Raw genomic sequence first — 22,492 nt, 5'->3', positions numbered from 1 at the left:
TGATGTCATGTGACCTCCCAGAATCCTCCTCACCTCTCCGGTCAGGTCTGTGTTTTATTAATAGAGATAAGAGTGATGTCATGTGACCTCCCAGAATCCTCCTCACCTCTCCGGTCAGGTCTGTGTTTTATTAATAGAGATAAGAGTGATGTCATGTGACCTCCCAGAATCCTTCTCACCTCTCCGGTCAGGTCTGTGTTTTATTAATAGAGATAAGAGTGATGTCATGTGACCTCCCAGAATCCTCCTCACCTCTCCGGTCAGGTCTGTGTTTTATTAATAGAGATAAGAGTGATGTCATGTGACCTCCCAGAATCCTCCTCACCTCTCCGGTCAGGTCTGTGTTTTATTAATAGAGATAAGAGTGATGTCATGTGACCTCCCAGAATCCTCCTCACCTCTCCGGTCAGGTCTGTGTTTTATTAATAGAGATAACAGTGATGTCATGTGACCTCCCAGAATCCTCCTCACCTCTCCGGTCAGGTCTGTGTTTTATTAATAGAGATAAGAGTGATGTCATGTGACCTCCCAGAATCCTCCTCACCTCTCCGGTCAGGTCTGTGTTTTATTAATAGAGATAAGAGTGATGTCATGTGACCTCCCAGAATCCTCCTCACCTCTCCGGTCAGGTCTGTGTTTTATTAATAGAGATAAGAGTGATGTGATGTGACCTCCCAGAATCCTCCTCACCTCTCCGGTCAGGTCTGTGTTTTATTAATAGAGATAAGAGTGATGTCATGTGACCTCCCAGAATCCCCCCTCACCTCTCCGGTCAGGTCTGTGTTTTATTAATAGAGATAAGAGTGATGTCATGTGACCTCCCAGAATCCTCCTCACCTCTCCGGTCAGGTCTGTGTTTTATTAATAGAGATAAGAGTAATGTCATGTGACCTCCCAGAATCCTCCTCACCTCTCCGGTCAGCAGGTAGATGATCTCCAGGGTGAAGTGTAATATCTTCTCCAGGCTTTGACTCCGGTTCTCCTCCATCTTCATTGAGGTGATTATGTGCTCTGTACAGGACACTCCTCTTCGTTGATGGGTCATAAACTGAAAATGTTAGATCAGTTTTATTATCTTCACATCCAAGTGCACTCCACACTCCACAATGAAAAGAAAGCTCTTGGTGTGCTCATTATTCTGAATATCAAAAAGAAAACAAAAAGGTGATATTAGAATGTATTTTCAGTGGGGGGAGGTTGGGGTGCGGTCCCAAAGCACTCCCAACATGGCTATATCCAAAGTAGACACCCCCACCAAAAGCATATTTCTGCGTTACCCAGGGTTCTGCAGTACCAACCCCTGTTGGATCTCGAGAACCAAGCCAAGGAAAGTTCTCCCAGGCTCCTTCTTGGTTTTGATGTATTACATGACAGTCAAGGGGAAGATTAGTAGGTCTTGCCTCAATATGTTGGGTGCATCTGTATCTGAGGTCTGGTATGTATTTCGATGCAAAGAGGAGTTCCTGGGGGGAGGTTGCTGCAGCAAAGGAGGAATTTTTGGCTATAAAGGGGCACAATTGCCCACTTGTTGTCCCAATATAACATGCTTATGTACAAAACAGTCAAATAAAGAAAATCCACCCCTTCATTGGACCCAAGATCTATCCTAGTCTTCCCCAACCCGTGGCCTCCAAAAACTGGAACATATCAAGTTCTCCAAAAGTCCCGGTCACCTTAAACCCTCCGGACCACTGACAACAACCAATACCAGCCTCAAATAAGCTTCACCCAAACATCACCTCCTCCATCCTACCCAGAACAGCCCAAAACTGCAACCCAAGACATATACAATTTCAAAGACTGACTGGATGACCAGGAACCCTGAAGTACGGCTTGATCGGCAAGTGTGTCAGATCATTGACAAGTCCTGGTGAGGTGCTATGACATGTTCGGCAGTACGCAGTAATGTCACATGGTGGCCGTCGTAGGGCAGATTCAGACGAGTCTTCTTTATACTGTTTCCACGTTCCTGACGCTGAGTATATCGGCTCCCGGTGCTGGTGGATACATATAACTACAATAAACCCAGACGTAGTACGTAAGGGTATATGTTGATGGTCTCCAAAATTAGATCTGCTTCTTATATGTATTGATTATATAATAAATATTGATACGTGAGTGTATGGAGGTAAATATTAGATTTATATATTCATTTATGTGATTGTAGTTATCATATTCGCATTATATTACTTACTATAATATCCTATCGCCTCCTCGTTTATCCCAACAACGCCTCCTCTCTACTTCCTCCCTCTCTCCGGGAACTTATTTATACCTGACATCACTTCCTGTCTGTAGATATCATAGAGACTTGCTGTGTGCGTCCCCTCGTAATAAGCGAGATCACCATCTTGTGGCAATTATAGGCACTGCGGTCATTGAGCATTCTTACATTAACCCCAGGCCTTCTTCTCCCCCTTTTTTAAAAAATTTTTGGTGATGTCTCAGTCCAGCACATTATATATTTTGGGTTTTGTGGTAATATACAATTTTTTGGGAAACAGACAGAGATGTATTTGTTAGCAATTTTGTGTGCCGTATATATAAAAATGTAAAAAAAAAATAGAAAAAAGGAATTTTTATATAATTTTTTTCCCAACCCAGTATTTACGAAATTTGAGCAACCAACCCCCTTATGCTTACCCCAAAAAATAATTGCCAAAGTCTGGTGATTAAAATGATATCTTTTGAAAACTTTTTGACACATTCTTTATTATAAAAAAACCCCCAAAAACGTTCCCTGGTATATATCCACCATCAATCACGTCATACAGAGATGTAATTCCTGTTTAGCACCACCTATCGCCCTGCTGACAGAAACCCGATCTCGCCATGCAAAACAGTTCTCATGATTTCACTGATCAAAATATGGTCATGTCCATACATGGTCCATGGAGTCACCCCTTTTACAGCAAATACTACTTCTTATTTTGGTGGGGGTGAGAATTCTTCCAGAATGGAATGGCACTTACGTAATGATGTGTGATTGCCGTTCACTCCTTTAGTAGGGCAGTAAGTGAGCAGTATGTAGTGGCAGGGCAGTAAGTGAGCAGTATGTAGTGGCAGGGCAGTAAGTGAGCAGTATGCTGTGGCAGGGCAGTAAGTGAGCAGTATGTAGTGGCAGGGCAGTAAGTGAGCAGTATGTAGTGGCAGGGCAGTAAGTGAGCAGTTTGTAGTGGCAGGTCAGTCAGCAAGTTTCTGGTGGTATGGCAGTAAGCAGTATGTAGTGGCACTTAGTCAGCAGCAGGGTAGGATAGTGAGTGCTATGTAGTGGCAGGGCAATAAGTAGTATGTAGTGGTAGGTCAGTCAGTAACAGTATATAGTGGAGGGGCAGTGAGCAATATGAAGTACGAGGTCAGTCTGTAACTGTATGTAGTGGAAGGACAATGAGTAGTATGTAGTGGCAGGGTGGGGAAGTGAGCAAAATGAAGTGCAAGGGAACTATGTTTTGACAAGGATGGGAGCACCATGTAGTGGGAGGACAATGAGTAGTATGTAGTTGCAGGGCACCATGTAGTGAGAGGACAATGAGTAGTATGTAGTTGCAAGGCACCATGTAGTGGGAGGACAATGAGTAGTATGTAGTTGCAAGGCACCATGTAGTGGGAGGACAATGAGTAGTATGTAATTGCAGGGCACCATGTAGTGGGAGGACAATGAGTAGTATGTAGTTGCAGGGCACCATGTAGTGGGAGGACAATGAGCAGGATGTAGTTGCAGGACACCATGTAGTGGAAGGACAATGAGTAGTATGTAGTTGCAGGGCACCATGTAGTGGGAGGACAATGAGTAGTATGTAGTTGCAGAGCACCATGTAGTGGGGGGACAATGAGTAGTATGTAGTTGCTGGGCACCATGTAGTGCGAGGACAATGAGTAGGATGTAGTTGCAGGGCACCATGTAGTGGGAGGTCAATGAGTAGTATGTAGTTGCAGGGCACCATGTAGTGGGAGGACAATGAGTAGTATGTAATTGCAGGGCACCATGTAGTGGGAGGACAATGAGTAGTATTTAGTTGCAGGGCACCATGTAGTGGGAGGACAATGAGTAGTATGCAGTTGCAAGGCACCATGTAGTGGGAGGACAATGAGTAGTATGTAGTTGCAGGGCACCATGTAGTGGGAGGACAATGAGTAGTAATTAGTTGCAGGGCACCATGTAGTGGGAGGAGAATGAGTAGTATGTAGTTGCAGGGCACCATGTAGTGGGAGGACAATGAGTAGTATGTAATTGCAGGGCACCATGTAGTGGGAGGACAATGAGTAGTATTTAGTTGCAGGGCACCATGTAGTGGGAGGACAATGAGTAGTATGCAGTTGCAAGGCACCATGTAGTGGGAGGACAATGAGTAGTATGTAGTTGCAAGGCACCATGTAGTGGGAGGACAATGAGTAGTATGTAATTGCAGGGCACCATGTAGTGGGAGGACAATGAGTAGTATGTAATTGCAGGGCACCATGTAGTGGGAGGAGAATGAGTAGTATGTAGTTGCAGGGCACCATGTAGTGGGAGGACAATGAGTAGTATGTAATTGCAGGGCACCATGTAGTGGGAGGACAATGAGTAGTATTTAGTTGCAGGGCACCATGTAGTGGGAGGACAATGAGTAGTATGCAGTTGCAAGGCACCATGTAGTGGGAGGACAATGAGTAGTATGTAGTTGCAAGGCACCATGTAGTGGGAGGACAATGAGTAGTATGTAGTTGCAGGGCACCATGTAGTGGGAGGACAATGAGTAGTATGTAATTGCAGGGCACCATGTAGTGGGAGGACAATGAGTAGTATTTAGTTGCAGGGCACCATGTAGTGGGAGGACAATGAGTAGTATGTAGTTGCAAGGCACCATGTAGTGGGAGGACAATGAGTAGTATGCAGTTGCAAGGCACCATGTAGTGGGAGGACAATGAGTAGTATGTAGTTGCAAGGCACCATGTAGTGGGAGGACAATGAGTAGTATGTAGTTGCAGGGCACCATGTAGTGGGAGGACAATGAGTAGTATTTAGTTGCAGGGCACCATGTAGTGGGAGGACAATGAGTAGTATGTAGTTGCAAGGCACCATGTAGTGGGAGGACAAGGAGTAGTATGTAGTTGCAAGGCACCATGTAGTGGGAGGACAATGAGTAGTATGTAGTTGCAGGGCACCATGTAGTGGGAGGACAGTGAGTAGTATTTAGTTGCAGGGCACCATGTAGTGGGAGGACAATGAGTAGGATGTAGTTGCAGGGCACCATGTAGTGGGAGGTCAATGAGTAGTATGTAGTTGCAGGGCACCATGTAGTGGGAGGACAATGAGTAGTATGTAGTTGCAGGGCACCATGTAGTGGGAGGACAATGAGTAGTATTTAGTTGCAGGGCACCATGTAGTGGGAGGACAATGAGTAGGATGTAGTTGCAGGGCACCATGTAGTGGGAGGTCAATGAGTAGTATGTAGTTGCAGGGCACCATGTAGTGGGAGGACAATGAGTAGTATGTAGTTGCAGGGCACCATGTAGTGGGAGGACAATGAGCAGGATGTAGTTGCAGGGCACCATGTAGTGGGAGGACAATGAGCAGGATGTAGTTGCAGGGCACCATGTAGTGGGAGGACAATGAGTAGGATGTAGTTGCAGGGCACCATGTAGTGGGAGGACAATGAGTAGTATTTATTTGCAGGGCACCATGTAGTTGGAGGACAATGAGTAATATTTAATTGCAGGGCACCATGTAGTGGGAGGACAATGAGCAGTATGTAGTTGCAGGGCACCATGTAGTGGGAGGACAATGAGTAGGATGTAGTTGCAGGGCACCACGTAGTGGGAGGACAATGCGTAGGATGTAGTTGCAGGGCACCATGTAGTGGGAGGACAATGAGTAGGATGTAGTTGCAGGGCACAATGTAGTGGGAGGACAATGAGTAGTATTTAGTTGCAGGGCACCATGTAGTGGGAGGACAATGAGTAGTATTTAGTTGCAGGGCACCATGTAGTGGCAGGACAATGAGTAGTATCTAGTTGCAGGGCACCATGTAGTGGGAGGATAATGAGTAGTATTTGGTCGCAGGGCACCATGTAGTGGGAGGACAATGAGTAGGATGTAGTTGCAGGGCACCATGTAGTGGGAGGACAATGAGTAGTATTTAGTTGCAGGGCACCATGTAGTGGCAGGACAATGAGTAGTATCTAGTTGCAGGGCACCATGTAGTGGGAGGATAATGAGTAGTATTTGGTCGCAGGGCACCATGTAGTGGGAGGACAATGAGTAATATGTAGTTGCAGGGCACCATGTAGTGGGAGGACAATGAGTATGATGTAGTTGCAGGGCACCATGTAGTGGGAGGACAATGAGTAGTATGTAGTTGCAGGGCACCATGTAGTGGGAGGACAATGAGCAGGATGTAGTTGCAGGGCACCATGTAGTGGGAGGACAATGAGCAGGATGTAGTTGCAGGGCACCATGTAGTGGGAGGACAATGAGTAGGATGTAGTTGCAGGGCACCATGTAGTGGGAGGACAATGAGTAGTATTTATTTGCAGGGCACCATGTAGTTGGAGGACAATGAGTAATATTTAATTGCAGGGCACCATGTAGTGGGAGGACAATGAGCAGTATGTAGTTGCAGGGCACCATGTAGTGGGAGGACAATGAGTAGGATGTAGTTGCAGGGCACCACGTAGTGGGAGGACAATGCGTAGGATGTAGTTGCAGGGCACCATGTAGTGGGAGGACAATGAGTAGGATGTAGTTGCAGGGCACAATGTAGTGGGAGGACAATGAGTAGTATTTAGTTGCAGGGCACCATGTAGTGGGAGGACAATGAGTAGTATTTAGTTGCAGGGCACCATGTAGTGGCAGGACAATGAGTAGTATCTAGTTGCAGGGCACCATGTAGTGGGAGGATAATGAGTAGTATTTGGTCGCAGGGCACCATGTAGTGGGAGGACAATGAGTAGGATGTAGTTGCAGGGCACCATGTAGTGGGAGGACAATGAGTAGTATTTAGTTGCAGGGAACCATGTAGTGGCAGGACAATGAGTAGTATCTAGTTGCAGGGCACCATGTAGTGGGAGGATAATGAGTAGTATTTGGTCGCAGGGCACCATGTAGTGGGAGGACAATGAGTAATATGTAGTTGCAGGGCACCATGTAGTGGGAGGACAATGAGTAGGATGTAGTTGCAGGGCACCATGTAGTGGGAGGACAATGAGTAGTATGTAGTTGCAGGGCACCATGTAGTGGGAGGACAATGAATAGTATTTAGTTGCAGGGCACCATGCAGTGGCAGGCCAGTAAGCAGTATGCAGTGGCAGGGCAGGGGCTGCAGAGGGACAGATGGAGGGAATATCTACAGGGGGAAGCCTTCCCCTTCATTATTTTTACTGCGTGGCTGAAGGTGGAAGACACATCTCTGTTCCTTTTCAATTCCACCACATTTTCAGCAGTTTCACCCAGAGTGAAGCAGCCACCTCTGAGAAAATGGGGGGAAGTGACCATATCCCCGTCCCTGTCCACCACCTCCATCCACCTGGGGAGAAGCCTGCGATCCTGTGAGAGTGCCAACCAGCTGTCAGTCCCAGTGGGGCTCCACACTGGCACTGGGGGGTGTATATGTTAGTATGAGGAGACATATCGTACTCCGGGAAGAGGAGAGAGCAGAGTCCCCCTGTTGATCCAATGGGGCCAGGGCCTCTTATGGGAGGACCACCTGTTCCCTCTTTATCGACCTCTCTGGCTCTGCATGTCCCCTTTGGGGTCATTTTGTCCCAAACACATACAGTATGAAGGGAGAGGAAACCTACCCTAAGTCATAGGAAAACCAAGCTTGGACAGCTGTCAATAGAACAGATCCATCCGCAGTTATCCCGTTACATACTATAATATCTGCCACCTCATTCATTATCAGAGACACGATCCTTCATGACAATCAATTTAACAAGTTTGACTTTTAATGAAATCCTGTAATACTCGCTGCCACGCAGACAGGAATACTTCAGAGATTTCCACCATAGTAGAGCTCTTCAAAGAGATGGGAATTCTTTACTGATTTTGCACAATGAGTAGTATGTAGGGGCAGGGCACCATGTAGTGGGAGGACAATGAGTAGTATTTAGTTGCAGGGCACCATGTAGTGGAAGGACAATGAGTAGTATGTAGTTGCAGGACACCATGTAGTGGAAGGACAATGAGTAGTATGTAGTTGCAAGGCACCATGTAGTGGGTGGACAATGAGTAGTATGTAGTTGCAGGGCACCATGTAGTGGGAGGACAATGAGTAGTATGTAGTTGCAGGGCACCATGTAGTGGGAGGACAATGAGTAGTATGTAATTGCAGGGCACCATGTAGTGGGAGGACAATGAGTAGTATGTAGTTGCAGGGCACCATGTAGTGGGAGGACAATGAGTAGTATGTAGTTGCAGGGCACCATGTAGTGGGAGGACAATGAGTAGTATGTAGTTGCAGGGCACCATGTAGTGGGAGGACAATGAGTAGTATGTAGTTTCAGAGCACCATGTAGTGGAAGGACAATGAGTAGTATGTAGTTGCAGGGCACCATGTAGTGGGAGGACAATGAGTAGTATGTAGTTGCAGGGCACCATGTAGTGGGAGGACAATGAGTAGTATGTAGTTGCAGGCAACCATGTAGTGGGAGGACAATGACCATCACGTGCTTTATCAGCGACACGATCCTTCATAACAATCAATGCCACGCAGACAGGAATGCTTCAGAGATTTCCACCATAGTAGAGCTCTTCAAAGAGACGAGAATTCTTTACTGACTTCGCACATTAGAAATAAGTGTAACCATTTTTTAAAAATTTTGTTTAATAAGGAAAAGGAAAATTAGTGCAGAAGAAACATCTACAGAATAATATATTACAGCAGAAGAGAGAGACAATAATACGACAGTAAACAAAATAGAATACAAATGAAAGCCAAGTCCCGGGTTCTTCTAAAACAATCCAGTAAATTGTACATAAAAAGGATCTCAAGATAGAAGACTCTTGGCAGATATTCTTTGATTCAATGGTATAGGAAGGGCCCCGACTGCTGATGTATCTTTTTCTGGTCGAGGAGGAAGGTGTTGACTCAAATTCCTTCCCTAATGAAGGGGTCTGAGGAGTGGTGGAGGGGACACCAAAAATGTTCATGATTGTGCAGGTCCCACCCCTTCAGATAGTTTTCTAAATGCACAATTTTGACAGCCTGGAAACCAGTATACAGAATTATCTATTGAATGAACGCAGATACAGCGATACCTCGGTTTGCGAGTAACGTGGTAAACGAGCGTTTCGTAAGACGAGTTATATTTTTCTTTAAATCCTGACTTTATTTGCGAGCGCTGTCTCACAAGACTAGTAGGACTCAAGCCGCTGGTGTATGTATTACCGTATGTGGCCAGAGGTCCGGGGGCGCTGGAGAACTCGGAGACGCTCAGAGACACTCCCAGCTGGGTGGGGGTGGACGTAACATGTGTTGGAGCACCAGAAAATGTACTCTGGCCATATACAGTACTGCATACACCAGCGCCCCCTCACCTCCTGCCACATACAGTATTGCATACACCAGCGCCACCCTGCACCTCTGGCCACATACAGTACTGCACTCACCAGCACCCCCGCACCTCTGGCCACATACAGTACTGCACTCACCAGCACCCCCGCACCTCTGGCCACATACATTACTGCATACACCAGCGCCCCCTCACCTCTGGCCACATACAGTACTGCACTCACCAGCACCCCCGCACCTCTGGTCACATATATTACTGCATACACCAGCGCCCCCTCACCTCTGGCCACATACATTACTGCATACACCAGCGCCCCCGCACCTCTGACCACATACAGTAATGCATACACCAGCACCCCCGCACCTCTGACCACATACATTACTGCATACACCAGCACCCCCGCACCTCTGACCACATACATTACTGCATACACCAGCACCCCCGCACCTCTGACCACATACAGTACATTACTGCATACACCAGCACCCCCGCACCTCTGACCACATACAGTACATTACTGCATACACCAGCACCCCCGCACCTCTGGCCACATACAGTACTGCATACACCAGCGCCCCCGCACCTCTGGCCACATACAGTACTGCACTCACCAGCACCCCCGCACCTCTGGTCACATACATTACTGCATACACCAGCGCCCCCTCACCTCTGGCCACATACATTACTGCATACACCAGCACCCCCGCACCTCTGGCCACATACATTACTGCATACACCAGCGCCCCCTCACCTCTGGCCACATACATTACTGCATACACCAGCACCCCCGCACCTCTGGCCACATACATTACTGCATACACCAGCACCCCCGCACCTCTGACCACATACATTACTGCATACACCAGCACCCCCGCACCTCTGGCCACATACATTACTGCATACACCAGCACCCCCGCACCTCTGACCACATACAGTACTGCACTCACCAGCACCCCCGCACCTCTGGCCACATACAGTACTGCACTCACCAGCACCCCCGCACCTCTGGCCACATACATTACTGCATACACCAGCACCCCCGCACCTCTGGCCACATACATTACTGCATACACCAGCACCCCGCACCTCTGGCCACATACAGTACTGCATACACCAGCGCCCCCTCACCTCTGGCCACATACAGTACTGTACTCACCAGCACCCCCGCACCTCTGACCACATACAGTACTGCGTACACCAGCACCCCCGCACCTCTGGCCACATACAGTACTGCATACACCAGCGCCCCCGCACCTCTGGCCACATACAGTAATGCATACACCAGCACCCCCGCACCTCTGGCCACATACAGTAATGCATACACCAGCACCCCCGCACCTCTGGCCACATACAGTACTGCATACACCAGCGCCCCCGCACCTCTGGCCACATACAGTAATGCATACACCAGCACCCCCGCACCTCTGCACTCACCAGCACCCGCGCACCTCTGGCCACATACAGTAATGCATACACCAGCACTCCCGCACCTCTGGCCACATACAGTAATGCATACACCAGCACTCCCGCACCTCTGGCCACACACAGTACTGCACTCACCAGCACCCCCCCGCACCTCTGGCCACATACAGTACTGCACTCACCAGCACCCCCCCGCACCTCTGGCCACATACAGTACTGCATACACCAGTGCCCCCGCACCTCTGGCCACACACAGTACTGCACTCAGCAGCGCCCCCGCACCTCTGGCCACATACAGTACTGCATACGCCAGCAGTGGTTGTGGAACGAATCATCTGAGTTTCCATTATTTCTTGTGGGGAAACTTGCTTTGATATACAAGTGCTTTGGATTACAAACATGTTTCTGGAACAAATTATGCTCGTGGATATATTCCCTAGGAGATGGAATGCGCCTCATTTGCCTCCTGCACCTTATAATATAGTGTGTTTAATCCTAAAATGCTGGTGAATGGTTGATACAATGGAATAAGTACAGATTCTTGATGTAATGTTATCAGCTCACGAGTTATGAAACATGTTTTTAAATTGTGACTCGGCATATTCACCCACAAATGTCAATTCTGCATTCCACTGTTTGTTAACACATTTCCGCCGGGTCGTCACTCCGGCTGTAATGAGAAATACTCAGACAAGGATGTATATTCCCCTAATGCCTACTAAGCGTTTTATGATGGGTCTTCATAGGTTTTATAACCGAGGCCTGGATAAGTGTGCTATGACGGGACATGTGATGAACCTCATGAGGAGGTCTCTGATGACCGATAAGTGTGATATGACGGGACATGTGATGAACCTCATGAGCAGATCTCTGATGACTGATAAGTGTGATATGACGGGATATGTGATGAACCTCATGAGCAGGTCTCTGATGACTGATAAGTGTGCTATGACGGGACATGTGATGAACCTCATGAGCAGGTCTCTGATGACCGATAAGTGTGATATGACGGGATATGTGATGAACCTCATGAGCAGGTCTCTGATGACTGATAAGTGTGCTATGACGGGACATGTGATGAACCTCATGAGCAGGTCTCTGATGACTGATAAGTGTGATATGACGGGATATGTGATGAACCTCATGAGCAGGTCTCTGATGACTGATAAGTGTGATATGACAGGATATGTGATGAACCTCATGAGCAGGTCTCTGATGACTGATAAGTGTGCTATGACGGGATATGTGATGAACCTCATGAGCAGGTCTCTGATGACTGATAAGTGTGCTATGACGGGACATGTGATGAACCTCATGAGCAGGTCTCTGATGACCGATAAGTGTGCTATGACGGGATATGTGATGAACCTCATGAGCAGGTCTCTGATGACTGATAAGTGTGCTATGACGGGATATGTGATGAACCTCATGAGCAGGTCTCTGATGACTGATAAGTGTGATATGACGGGATATGTGATGAACCTCATGAGCAGGTCTCTGATGACTGATAAGTGTGATATGACGGGACATGTGATGAACCTCATGAGCAGGTCTCTGATGACTGATAAGTGTGATATGACGGGATATGTGATGAACCTCATGAGCAGGTCTCTGATGACTGATAAGTGTGATATGACGGGATATGTGATGAACCTCATGAGGAGGTCTCTGATGACCGATAAGTGTGATATGACGGGACATGTGATGAACCTCATGAGCAGGTCTCTGATGACCGATAAGTGTGATATGACGGGACATGTGATGAACCTCATGAGCAGGTCTCTGATGACCGATAAGTGTGCTATGACGGGATATGTGATGAACCTCATGAGCAGGTCTCTGATGACTGATAAGTGTGATATGACGGAACATGTGATGAACCTCATGAGCAGGTCTCTGATGACCGATAAGTGTGCTATGACGGGATATGTGATGAACCTCATGAGCAGGTCTCTGATGACCGATAAGTGTGATATGACGGGACATGTGATGAACCTCATGAGCAGGTCTCTGATGACTGATAAGTGTGATATGATGGGACATGTGATGAACCTCATGAGCAGGTCTCTGATGACTGATAAGTGTGATATAACGGGACATGTGATGAACCTCATGAGCAGGTCTCTGATGACCGATAAGTGTGCTATGACGGGACATGTGATGAACCTCATGAGCAGGTCTCTGATGACCGATAAGTGTGATATGACGGGACATGTGATGAACCTCATGAGTAGGTCTCTGATGACCGATAAGTGTGATATGACGGGACATGTGATGAACCTCATGAGGAGGTCTCTGATGACCGATAAGTGTGATATGACGGGACATGTGATGAACCTCATGAGCAGGTCTCTGATGACTGATAAGTGTGATATGACGGGACATGTGATGAACCTCATGAGCAGGTCTCTGATGACTGATAAGTGTGATATGACGGGATATGTGATGAACCTCATGAGGAGGTCTCTGATGACTGATAAGTGTGATATGACGGGATATGTGATGAACCTCATGAGGAGGTCTCTGATGACTGATAAGTGTGATATGACGGGATATGTGATGAACCTCATGAGCAGGTCTCTGATGACTGATAAGTGTGATATGACGGAACATGTGATGAACCTCATGAGCAGGTCTCTGATGACCGATAAGTGTGATATGACGGGACATGTGATGAACCTCATGAGCAGGTCTCTGATGACCGATAAGTGTGATATGACGGGACATGTGATGAACCTCATGAGCAGGTCTCTGATGACCGATAAGTGTGATATGACGGGACATGTGATGAACCTCATGAGCAGGTCTCTGATGACTGATAAGTGTGATATGATGGGACATGTGATGAACCTCATAAGCAGGTCTCTGATGACCGATAAGTGTGATATGATGGGACATGTGATGAACCTCATGAGCAGGTCTCTGATGACTGATAAGTGTGATATGACGGGACATGTGATGAACCTCATGAGCAGGTCTCTGATGACCGATAAGTGTGATATGATGGGACATGTGATGAACCTCATGAGTAGGTCTCTGATGACTGATAAGTGTGATATGATGGGACATGTGATGAACCTCATGAGCAGGTCTCTGATGACTGATAAGTGTGATATGATGGGACATGTGATGAACCTCATGAGCAGGTCTCTGATGACTGATAAGTGTGATATGACGGGATATGTGATGAACCTCATGAGCAGGTCTCTGATGACCAGCGTTCTGTCTCTGTACTGATATGGTTAGATGCCAACTAAGATGTTTAATTTCCCTTAAAGCCGGATAAGCCATTTATGATGGGTCGTCACTCCCGTTGTAAATGAGAAATACTCAGATAAGGATGTAGAGTGCCTTGAAAAAGTATTCATACCCCTTGAAATTTCCCACATTGTGTCATGTTACAACCAAAAAACATAAATGTATTTTATTGGAATTTTATGTGATAGACCAACACAAAGTGGCTCATAATTGTGAAGTGGAAGGAAACTTTGTGAGGTCAGGCACTGATGTTGGACGAGAAGGCCTGGCTCGCAGTCTCCGCTCTAATTCATCCCAAAGGTGTTCAATCGGATTGAGGTCGGGACTCTGTGCAGGCCAGTCAAGTTCCTCCACCCCAAACTCGCTCCTCCATGTCTTTATGGACCTTGCATTGTGCACTGGTGAGCACGTATTTAGGAACAGAAAGGGGCCGTCCCCAAACTGTTCCCACAAAGTTGGGAGCATGAAATTGTCCAAAATGTCTTGGTATGCCGACGCCTTAAGAGTTCCCTTCACTGGAACTAAGGGGCCAAACCCAACCCCTGAAAAACAGCCCCACACCATAATCCCCCCTCCCCCCACACCATAATCCCCCCTCCACCAAATGATTTGGACCAGTGCATAAAGCAAGGTCCATAAAGACACACAGTCTCCGCTCTAATTCATCCCAAAGGTGTTCTGTCGGGTTGAGGTCAGGACTTTGTGCAGGCCAGTCAAGTTCCTCCACCCCAAACTCGCTCATCCATGTCTTTATGGACCTTGCTTTGTGCACTGGTCCAAATCATTTGGTGGAGGGGGGGATTATGGTGTGGGGGTTGTTTTTCAGGAGTTGGTCTTGGCCCCTCAGGGGTTGGGCTTGGCCCCTCAGGGGTTGGGCTTGGCCCCTCAGGGGTTGGTCTTGGCCCCTTAGTTCCAGTGAAGGGAACTCTTAAGGCGTCAGCATACCAAGACATTTTGGACAATTTCATGCCCCCAACTTTGTGGGAAGAGTTTGGGGACGGCCCCTTCCTGTTCCAACATGACTGCCCACCAGTGTACAAAGCAAGGTCCATAAAGACATGGATGAGGGGAGTTTGGGGTGAAGGAACTTGACTGGCCTGCACAGTTCCCACAAAGTTGGGGGCATGAAATTGTCCAAAATGTCTTGGTAGGCTGACGTCTTAAGAGTTCCCTTCACTGGAACTAAGGGGCCAAACCCAACCCCTGAAAAACAACCCCACACCATAATCCCCCCTCCACCAAATGATTTGGACCAGTGCACAAAGCAAGGTCCATAAAGACATGGATGAGGGAGTTTGGGGTGGAGGAACGTGACTGACCTCAGCCCAAAAGACCACCTTTGGGTTGAATTAGAGTGGAGAGCGCGAGCCAGGCCTTCTCATCCAACATCAGTGCCTGACCTCACAAATGCTCTTCTGGAAGAATGGTCAAACATTCCCATAGACACCCTCCTAAACCTTGTGGACGGCCTTCCCAGAAGAGGTGAAGCTGTTATAGCTGCAAAGGGCGGAGCCAACTCAATATTGAACCCTCCAGACTAAGACTGGGATGCCATTAAAGTTCATGTGTGTGTAAAGGCAGGCGTCCCAATACTTTTGGTAATGTAGTGTATACCCAACGCGTTTCAGGGGCTCAGTCCTCCTATCACTGATCTCCATACAAAGTCCTCTCCGGGATCGTCTCCGATCTTCGCTCTTCACCACCATCAAAGCTTTTGAGGTTCTCCTGAACCCCCCCCAGAAGCACGTTGACTAAATCTTCTGAACGTTTACGAGAAATAAACCTTTAATGGTTTCCTTCTAGACTTGAGGAACGTTCAATTCTTTTGCCCCGAAGGGGGTTTTCATCAAACATTTCCCGCACTATGAAGCATAAAAACAAGAAGATGCTCTCCCACGGGAGTTTTCTGGTGAATAGCGAGGTTCTGTTTTATCCATGAAACGCTTTCCGCACTACGGAGAAGAACGAAGACTTGGACCCGTGTGGCTTTACTGGTGTCTAAAAAAGTTTTCCTTTATAAGTGAAACATTTCCCGCACTGGGAGCATAGAAAAAAGATGGTCTCCTATGCGGCTTTTCTGGCAAAGTCCGATTTATCAATAAAAACATTTTCCACACAATCGATGGGAAAGAAGACTCTGACCCCTGCTGGTATTACTGGTGTCCATGAATTGTGCCATTATAAGTAAAAAAGTTTCCCACACTATGAAAACAATGACTTCTCAAGGTTATCAATAAAACACTTTCCACACTATGAACAGAAAAGACGACTTCGCCCCTTTGTGGCTTTTCTCGTGTCCAAAAAGTTTTCCTTTACAAAAACTATTCCCGCACTAAAAGTTGCTCTCTCGTATCGCTCCTCGGTATAAAAACAAGATCTCTTTTATAAAGTAAACACTTCCCGCACTTCCGATCACGGAAAAGGACGCTCGACCGCGTGGCTTCTCTGGTGCACGAGAAGCTGCGACTTCTGCGGGAAGCTTTTCCCGCACTCCGAGCAGGAGAAGGGTCGCTCGCCCGTGTGGCTTCTCATGTGAACCACGAGGTCCTCCTTCCGCCTGTAGGCTTTCCCGCACTCGGAGCAGGGAAAAGGGCGCTCGCCCGTGTGGTTCCTCATGTGAACGACGAGCTCGTCCTTCCGCCTGTAAGACTTCCCGCACTCGGAGCAGGGGAAGGGCCGCTCGCCCGTGTGACTTCTCTGGTGTTTGCAGAGTCGGGTCTTCAGCGCAAAGCTTTTCCCGCACTCCGAACACGAAAAGGGACGCTCGCCCGTGTGGCTTCTAATGTGTGCCACGAGCCCGGTCTTCCGGCTGTAGGATTTCCCGCACTCCGGACAGCAGAACGGCTTCTCTCCGCTGTGCAGTTTCATGTGGACGTTGAAGTGCCCAATGATGGAAAAACACTTCCCGCACTGCGGACATGAATACGGCTTCTCCCCGGTGTGACTCCTCTGGTGTACAATAAGCGTGGATTGATTTTGAAACCACTTCCCACACTCCGAGCAGGAGAAGATCGCCTTCCCAGCGTGGGCTCTCTGATGTACGATAAGCTCCGATCTCTTTTCGAAACATTTCCCGCACTCCAAGCAGGACATGGAATTCTCATGTATGTGGATTTTCAGATGTTGGTTGAGGCTCCCTTTGTGGCTGAAGTGTTTCCCGCACTTTGGACAGCAATACGGCTTGTCGCCCGTGTGGGTTCTCAGGTGCGACGTGAATACCTCTTTCCGGATGAAACTTTTCCCGCACTCTGCGCACCTGTGCAGCTTTTCACTTGTGTGGTTTTTCAGGTGTGCGAGGAGTCTCTCTTTTCGTATAAAACATCTCCCGCACTCTTTACACCTATGCAGATTTTCACCCGTGTGGGTCTGCTGGTGTATGTGGAGTTTATCTTTCCGCAAAAAACTTTTTCCGCACTCTGCGCATGCATACGTCTCACCGGTGTGGAGTCTCACGTGTCTTCGCAGATGGTCCTTCCGTTTAAAGCTTTGACCGCACTCCGAGCACGAGAAAGGCCTTACTTCCCGAGAATATCCCGAGACTCGATCATCTTCTCCGTCACAATCCACCGAAATCTGGAGACCCTCCGAGGAATTCCCAACATCACATCCATCTGTGAGAGAGAAACTTCATCAAAGTATTTACATCGTTCATCTATCTCCTCATCATCTGTATATTGAGGAATGGAGATGGACCTTTCATATGGTGTACAGTATCTCCTCCTCATTTGTTGGGAACATGACATTATATTGAGGAATGGAGATGGACCTTTCATATGATGTACAGTATCTCCTCCTCATTTGTTGGGAACATGACGTTATATTGGAGGAATGGAGATGGACCTTTCATATGGTGTACAGTATCTCCTCCTCATTTGTTGGGAACATGACGTTATATTGGAGGAATGGAGATGGACCTTTCATATGGTGTACAGTATCTCCTCCTCATTTGTTGGGAACATGACGTTATATTGGAGGAATGGAGATGGACCTTTCATATGGTGTACAGTATCTCCTCCTCATTTGTTGGGAACATGACATTATATTGAGGAATGGAGATGGACCTTTCATATGGTGTACAGTATCTCCTCCTCATTTGTAGAGAACATGACGTTATATTGAGGAATGGAGATGGACCTTTCATATGGTGTACAGTATCTCCTCCTCATTTGTTGGGAACATGACGTTATATTGAGGAATGGAGATGGACCTTTCATATGGTGTACAGTATCTCCTCCTCATTTGTTGGGAACATGACGTTATATTGGAGGAATGGAGATGGACCTTTCATATGGTGTACAGTATCTCCTCCTCATTTGTTGGGAACATGACGTTATATTGAGGAATGGAGATGGACCTTTCATATGGTGTACAGTATCTCCTCCTCATTTGTTGGGAACATGACATTATATTGGAGGAATGGAGATGGATCTTTCATATGGTGTCCAGTATCTCCTCCTCATTTGTTGGGAACATGACATTATATTGAGGAATGGAGATGGACCTTTCATATGGTGTACAGTATCTCCTCCTCATTTGTTGGGAACATGACATTATATTGAGGAATGGAGATGGACCTTTCATATGGTGTACAGTATCTCCTCCTCATTTGTTGGGAACATGACGTTATATTGAGGAATGGAGATGGACCTTTCATATGGTGTACAGTATCTCCTCCTCATTTGTTGGGAACATGATGTTATATTGAAGAATGGAGATGGACCTTTCATATGGTGTACAGTATCTCCTCCTCATTTGTTGGGAACATGACGTTATATTGAGGAATGGAGATGGAACTTTCATATGGTGTACAGTATCTCCTCATCATTTGTTGGGAACATGACATTATATTGGAGGAATGGAGATGGACCTTTCATATGGTGTCCAGTATCTCCTCCTCATTTGTTGGGAACATGACATTATATTGGAGGAATGGAGATGGACCTTTCATATGGTGTCCAGTATCTCCTCCTCATTTGTTGGGAACATGACATTATATTGAGGAATGGAGATGGACCTTTCATATGGTGTACAGTATCTCCTCCTCATTTGTTGGGAACATGACGTTATATTGAGGAATGGAGATGGACCTTTCATATGGTGTAAAGTATCTCCTCCTCATTTGTTGGGAACATGACGTTATATTGAGGAATGGAGATGGACCTTTCATATGGTGTACAGTATCTCCTCCTCATTTGTTGGGAACATGACGTTATATTGAGGAATGGAGATGGACCTTTCATATGGTGTACAGTATCTCCTCCTCATTTGTTGGGAACATGACGTTATATTGAGGAATGGAGATGGACCTTTCTTATGGTGTACGGTATCTCCTCCTCATTTGTTGGGAACATGACATTATATTGAGGAATTTAGATGGACCTTTCATATGGTGTACAGTATCTCCTCCTCATTTGTTGGGAACATAACATTATATTGAGGAATGGAGATGGACCTTTCATATGGTGTACAGTATCTACTCCTCATTTGTTGGGAACATGACATTATATTGAGGAATGGAGATGGACCTTTCATATGGTGTACAGTATCTCCTCCTCATTTGTTGGGAACATGACATTATATTGAGGAATGGAGATGGACCTTTCATATGGTGTACAGTATCTCCTCCTCATTTGTAGAGAACATGACGTTATATTGAGGAATGGAGATGGACCTTTCATATGGTGTACAGTATCTCCTCCTCATTTGTTGGGAACATGACATTATATTGAGGAATGGAGATGGACCTTTCATATGGTGTACAGTATCTCCTCCTCATTTGTTGGGAACATGACGTTATATTGGAGGAATGGAGATGGACCTTTCATATGGTGTACAGTATCTCCTCCTCATTTGTTGGGAACATGACATTATATTGAGGAATGGAGATGGACCTTTCATATGGTGTACAGTATCTCCTCCTCATTTGTAGAGAACATGACGTTATATTGAGGAATGGAGATGGACCTTTCATATGGTGTACAGTATCTCCTCCTCATTTGTTGGGAACATGACATTATATTGAGGAATGGAGATGGACCTTTCATATGGTGTACAGTATCTCCTCCTCATTTGTTGGGAACATGACGTTATATTGAGGAATGGAGATGGACCTTTCATATGGTGTACAGTATCTCCTCCTCATTTGTTGGGAACATGACATTATATTGGAGGAATGGAGATGGATCTTTCATATGGTGTCCAGTATCTCCTCCTCATTTGTTGGGAACATGACATTATATTGAGGAATGGAGATGGACCTTTCATATGGTGTACAGTATCTCCTCCTCATTTGTTGGGAACATGACATTATATTGAGGAATGGAGATGGACCTTTCATATGGTGTACAGTATCTCCTCCTCATTTGTTGGGAACATGACATTATATTGAGGAATGGAGATGGACCTTTCATATGGTGTACAGTATCTCCTCCTCATTTGTTGGGAACATGACGTTATATTGAGGAATGGAGATGGACCTTTCATATGGTGTACAGTATCTCCTCCTCATTTGTTGGGAACATGATGTTATATTGAAGAATGGAGATGGACCTTTCATATGGTGTACAGTATCTCCTCCTCATTTGTTGGGAACATGACGTTATATTGAGGAATGGAGATGGACCTTTCATATGGTGTACAGTATCTCCTCATCATTTGTTGGGAACATGACATTATATTGGAGGAATGGAGATGGACCTTTCATATGGTGTCCAGTATCTCCTCCTCATTTGTTGGGAACATGACATTATATTGGAGGAATGGAGATGGACCTTTCATATGGTGTACAGTATCTCCTCCTCATTTGTTGGGAACATGACGTTATATTGAGGAATGGAGATGGACCTTTCATATGGTGTAAAGTATCTCCTCCTCATTTGTTGGGAACATGACGTTATATTGAGGAATGGAGATGGACCTTTCATATGGTGTACAGTATCTCCTCCTCATTTGTTGGGAACATGACGTTATATTGAGGAATGGAGATGGACCTTTCATATGGTGTACAGTATCTCCTCCTCATTTGTTGGGAACATGACGTTATATTGAGGAATGGAGATGGACCTTTCTTATGGTGTACGGTATCTCCTCCTCATTTGTTGGGAACATGACATTATATTGAGGAATTTAGATGGACCTTTCATATGGTGTACAGTATCTCCTCCTCATTTGTTGGGAACATAACATTATATTGAGGAATGGAGATGGACCTTTCATATGGTGTACAGTATCTACTCCTCATTTGTTGGGAACATGACATTATATTGAGGAATGGAGATGGACCTTTCATATGGTGTACAGTATCTCCTCCTCATTTGTTGGGAACATGACATTATATTGAGGAATGGAGATGGACCTTTCATATGGTGTACAGTATCTCCTCCTCATTTGTTGGGAACATGACATTATATTGGAGGAATGTAGATGGACCTTTCATATGGTGTACAGTATCTCCTCCTCATTTGTTGGGAACATGACGTTATATTGGAGGAATGGAGATGGACCTTTCATATGGTGTACAGTATCTTCTCCTCATTTGTTGGGAACATGACGTTATATTGAGGAATTGAGATGGACCTTTCATATGGTGTACAGCATCTCTTCCTCATTTGTTGGGAACATGACGTTATATTGGAGGAATGTAGATAGACCTTTCATATGGTGTACAGTATCTCCTCCTCATTTGTTGGGAACATGACGTTATATTGGAGGAATGGAGATGGACCTTTCATATGGTGTACAGCAGTGTTTCTCAACTCCAGTCCTCAAGGCGCACCAACAGGTCATGTTTTCAGGATTTCCCTCAGAAGAAATGGCTGTGGTAATTACTAAGGCAGTGAAAACTGATCAAATCACCTGTGCAAAATAGTGGAAATCCTGAAAACATGACCTGTTGGTGCGCCTTGAGGACTGGAGTTGAGAAACACTGGTGTACAGTATCTCCTCCTCATTTGTTGGGAACATGACATTATATTGAGGAATGGAGATGGACCTTTCATATGGTGTACAGTATCTCCTCCTCATTTGTTGGGAACATGACGTTATATTGGAGGAATGGAGATGGACCTTTCATATGGTGTACAGTATCTCCTCCTCATTTGTTGGGAACATGACGTTATATTGGAGGAATGTAGATGGACCTTTCATAGGGTGTCCAGTATCTCCTCCTCATTTGTTGGGAACATGACATTATATTGAGGAATGGAGATGGACCTTTCATATGGTGTACAGTATCTCCTCCTCATTTGTTGGGAACATGACGTTATATTGGAGGAATGTAGATGGACCTTTCATATGGGGTACAGTATCTCCTCCTCATTGT

General features: G+C 46.2%; 1 protein-coding gene across 1 annotated transcript in view; it reads right to left on the bottom strand.

The window, feature by feature from the left end:
- Positions 1-22,492, bottom strand: part of LOC141106805 (uncharacterized) — a 156,837-nt gene that overhangs the window by 15,084 nt on the left and 119,261 nt on the right. The window contains exons 11-13 of the mRNA XM_073597732.1: positions 17,131-17,783; positions 16,589-17,082; positions 11,671-14,185 (exon numbers count right to left, since the gene is read on the bottom strand). Coding sequence (XP_073453833.1) covers positions 11,671-14,185; positions 16,589-17,082; positions 17,131-17,783 — 3,662 coding nt within the window. The remainder of the gene's footprint in view (positions 1-11,670; positions 14,186-16,588; positions 17,083-17,130; positions 17,784-22,492) is intronic.

This window comes from Aquarana catesbeiana, linkage group LG08 (genome assembly GCF_042186555.1).
Source record: "Aquarana catesbeiana isolate 2022-GZ linkage group LG08, ASM4218655v1, whole genome shotgun sequence".
Lineage (NCBI taxonomy): Eukaryota > Metazoa > Chordata > Amphibia > Anura > Ranidae > Aquarana > Aquarana catesbeiana.
Note: the sequence above shows the minus strand (reverse complement) of the source record. Positions and strands in the feature narration are given on the sequence as shown.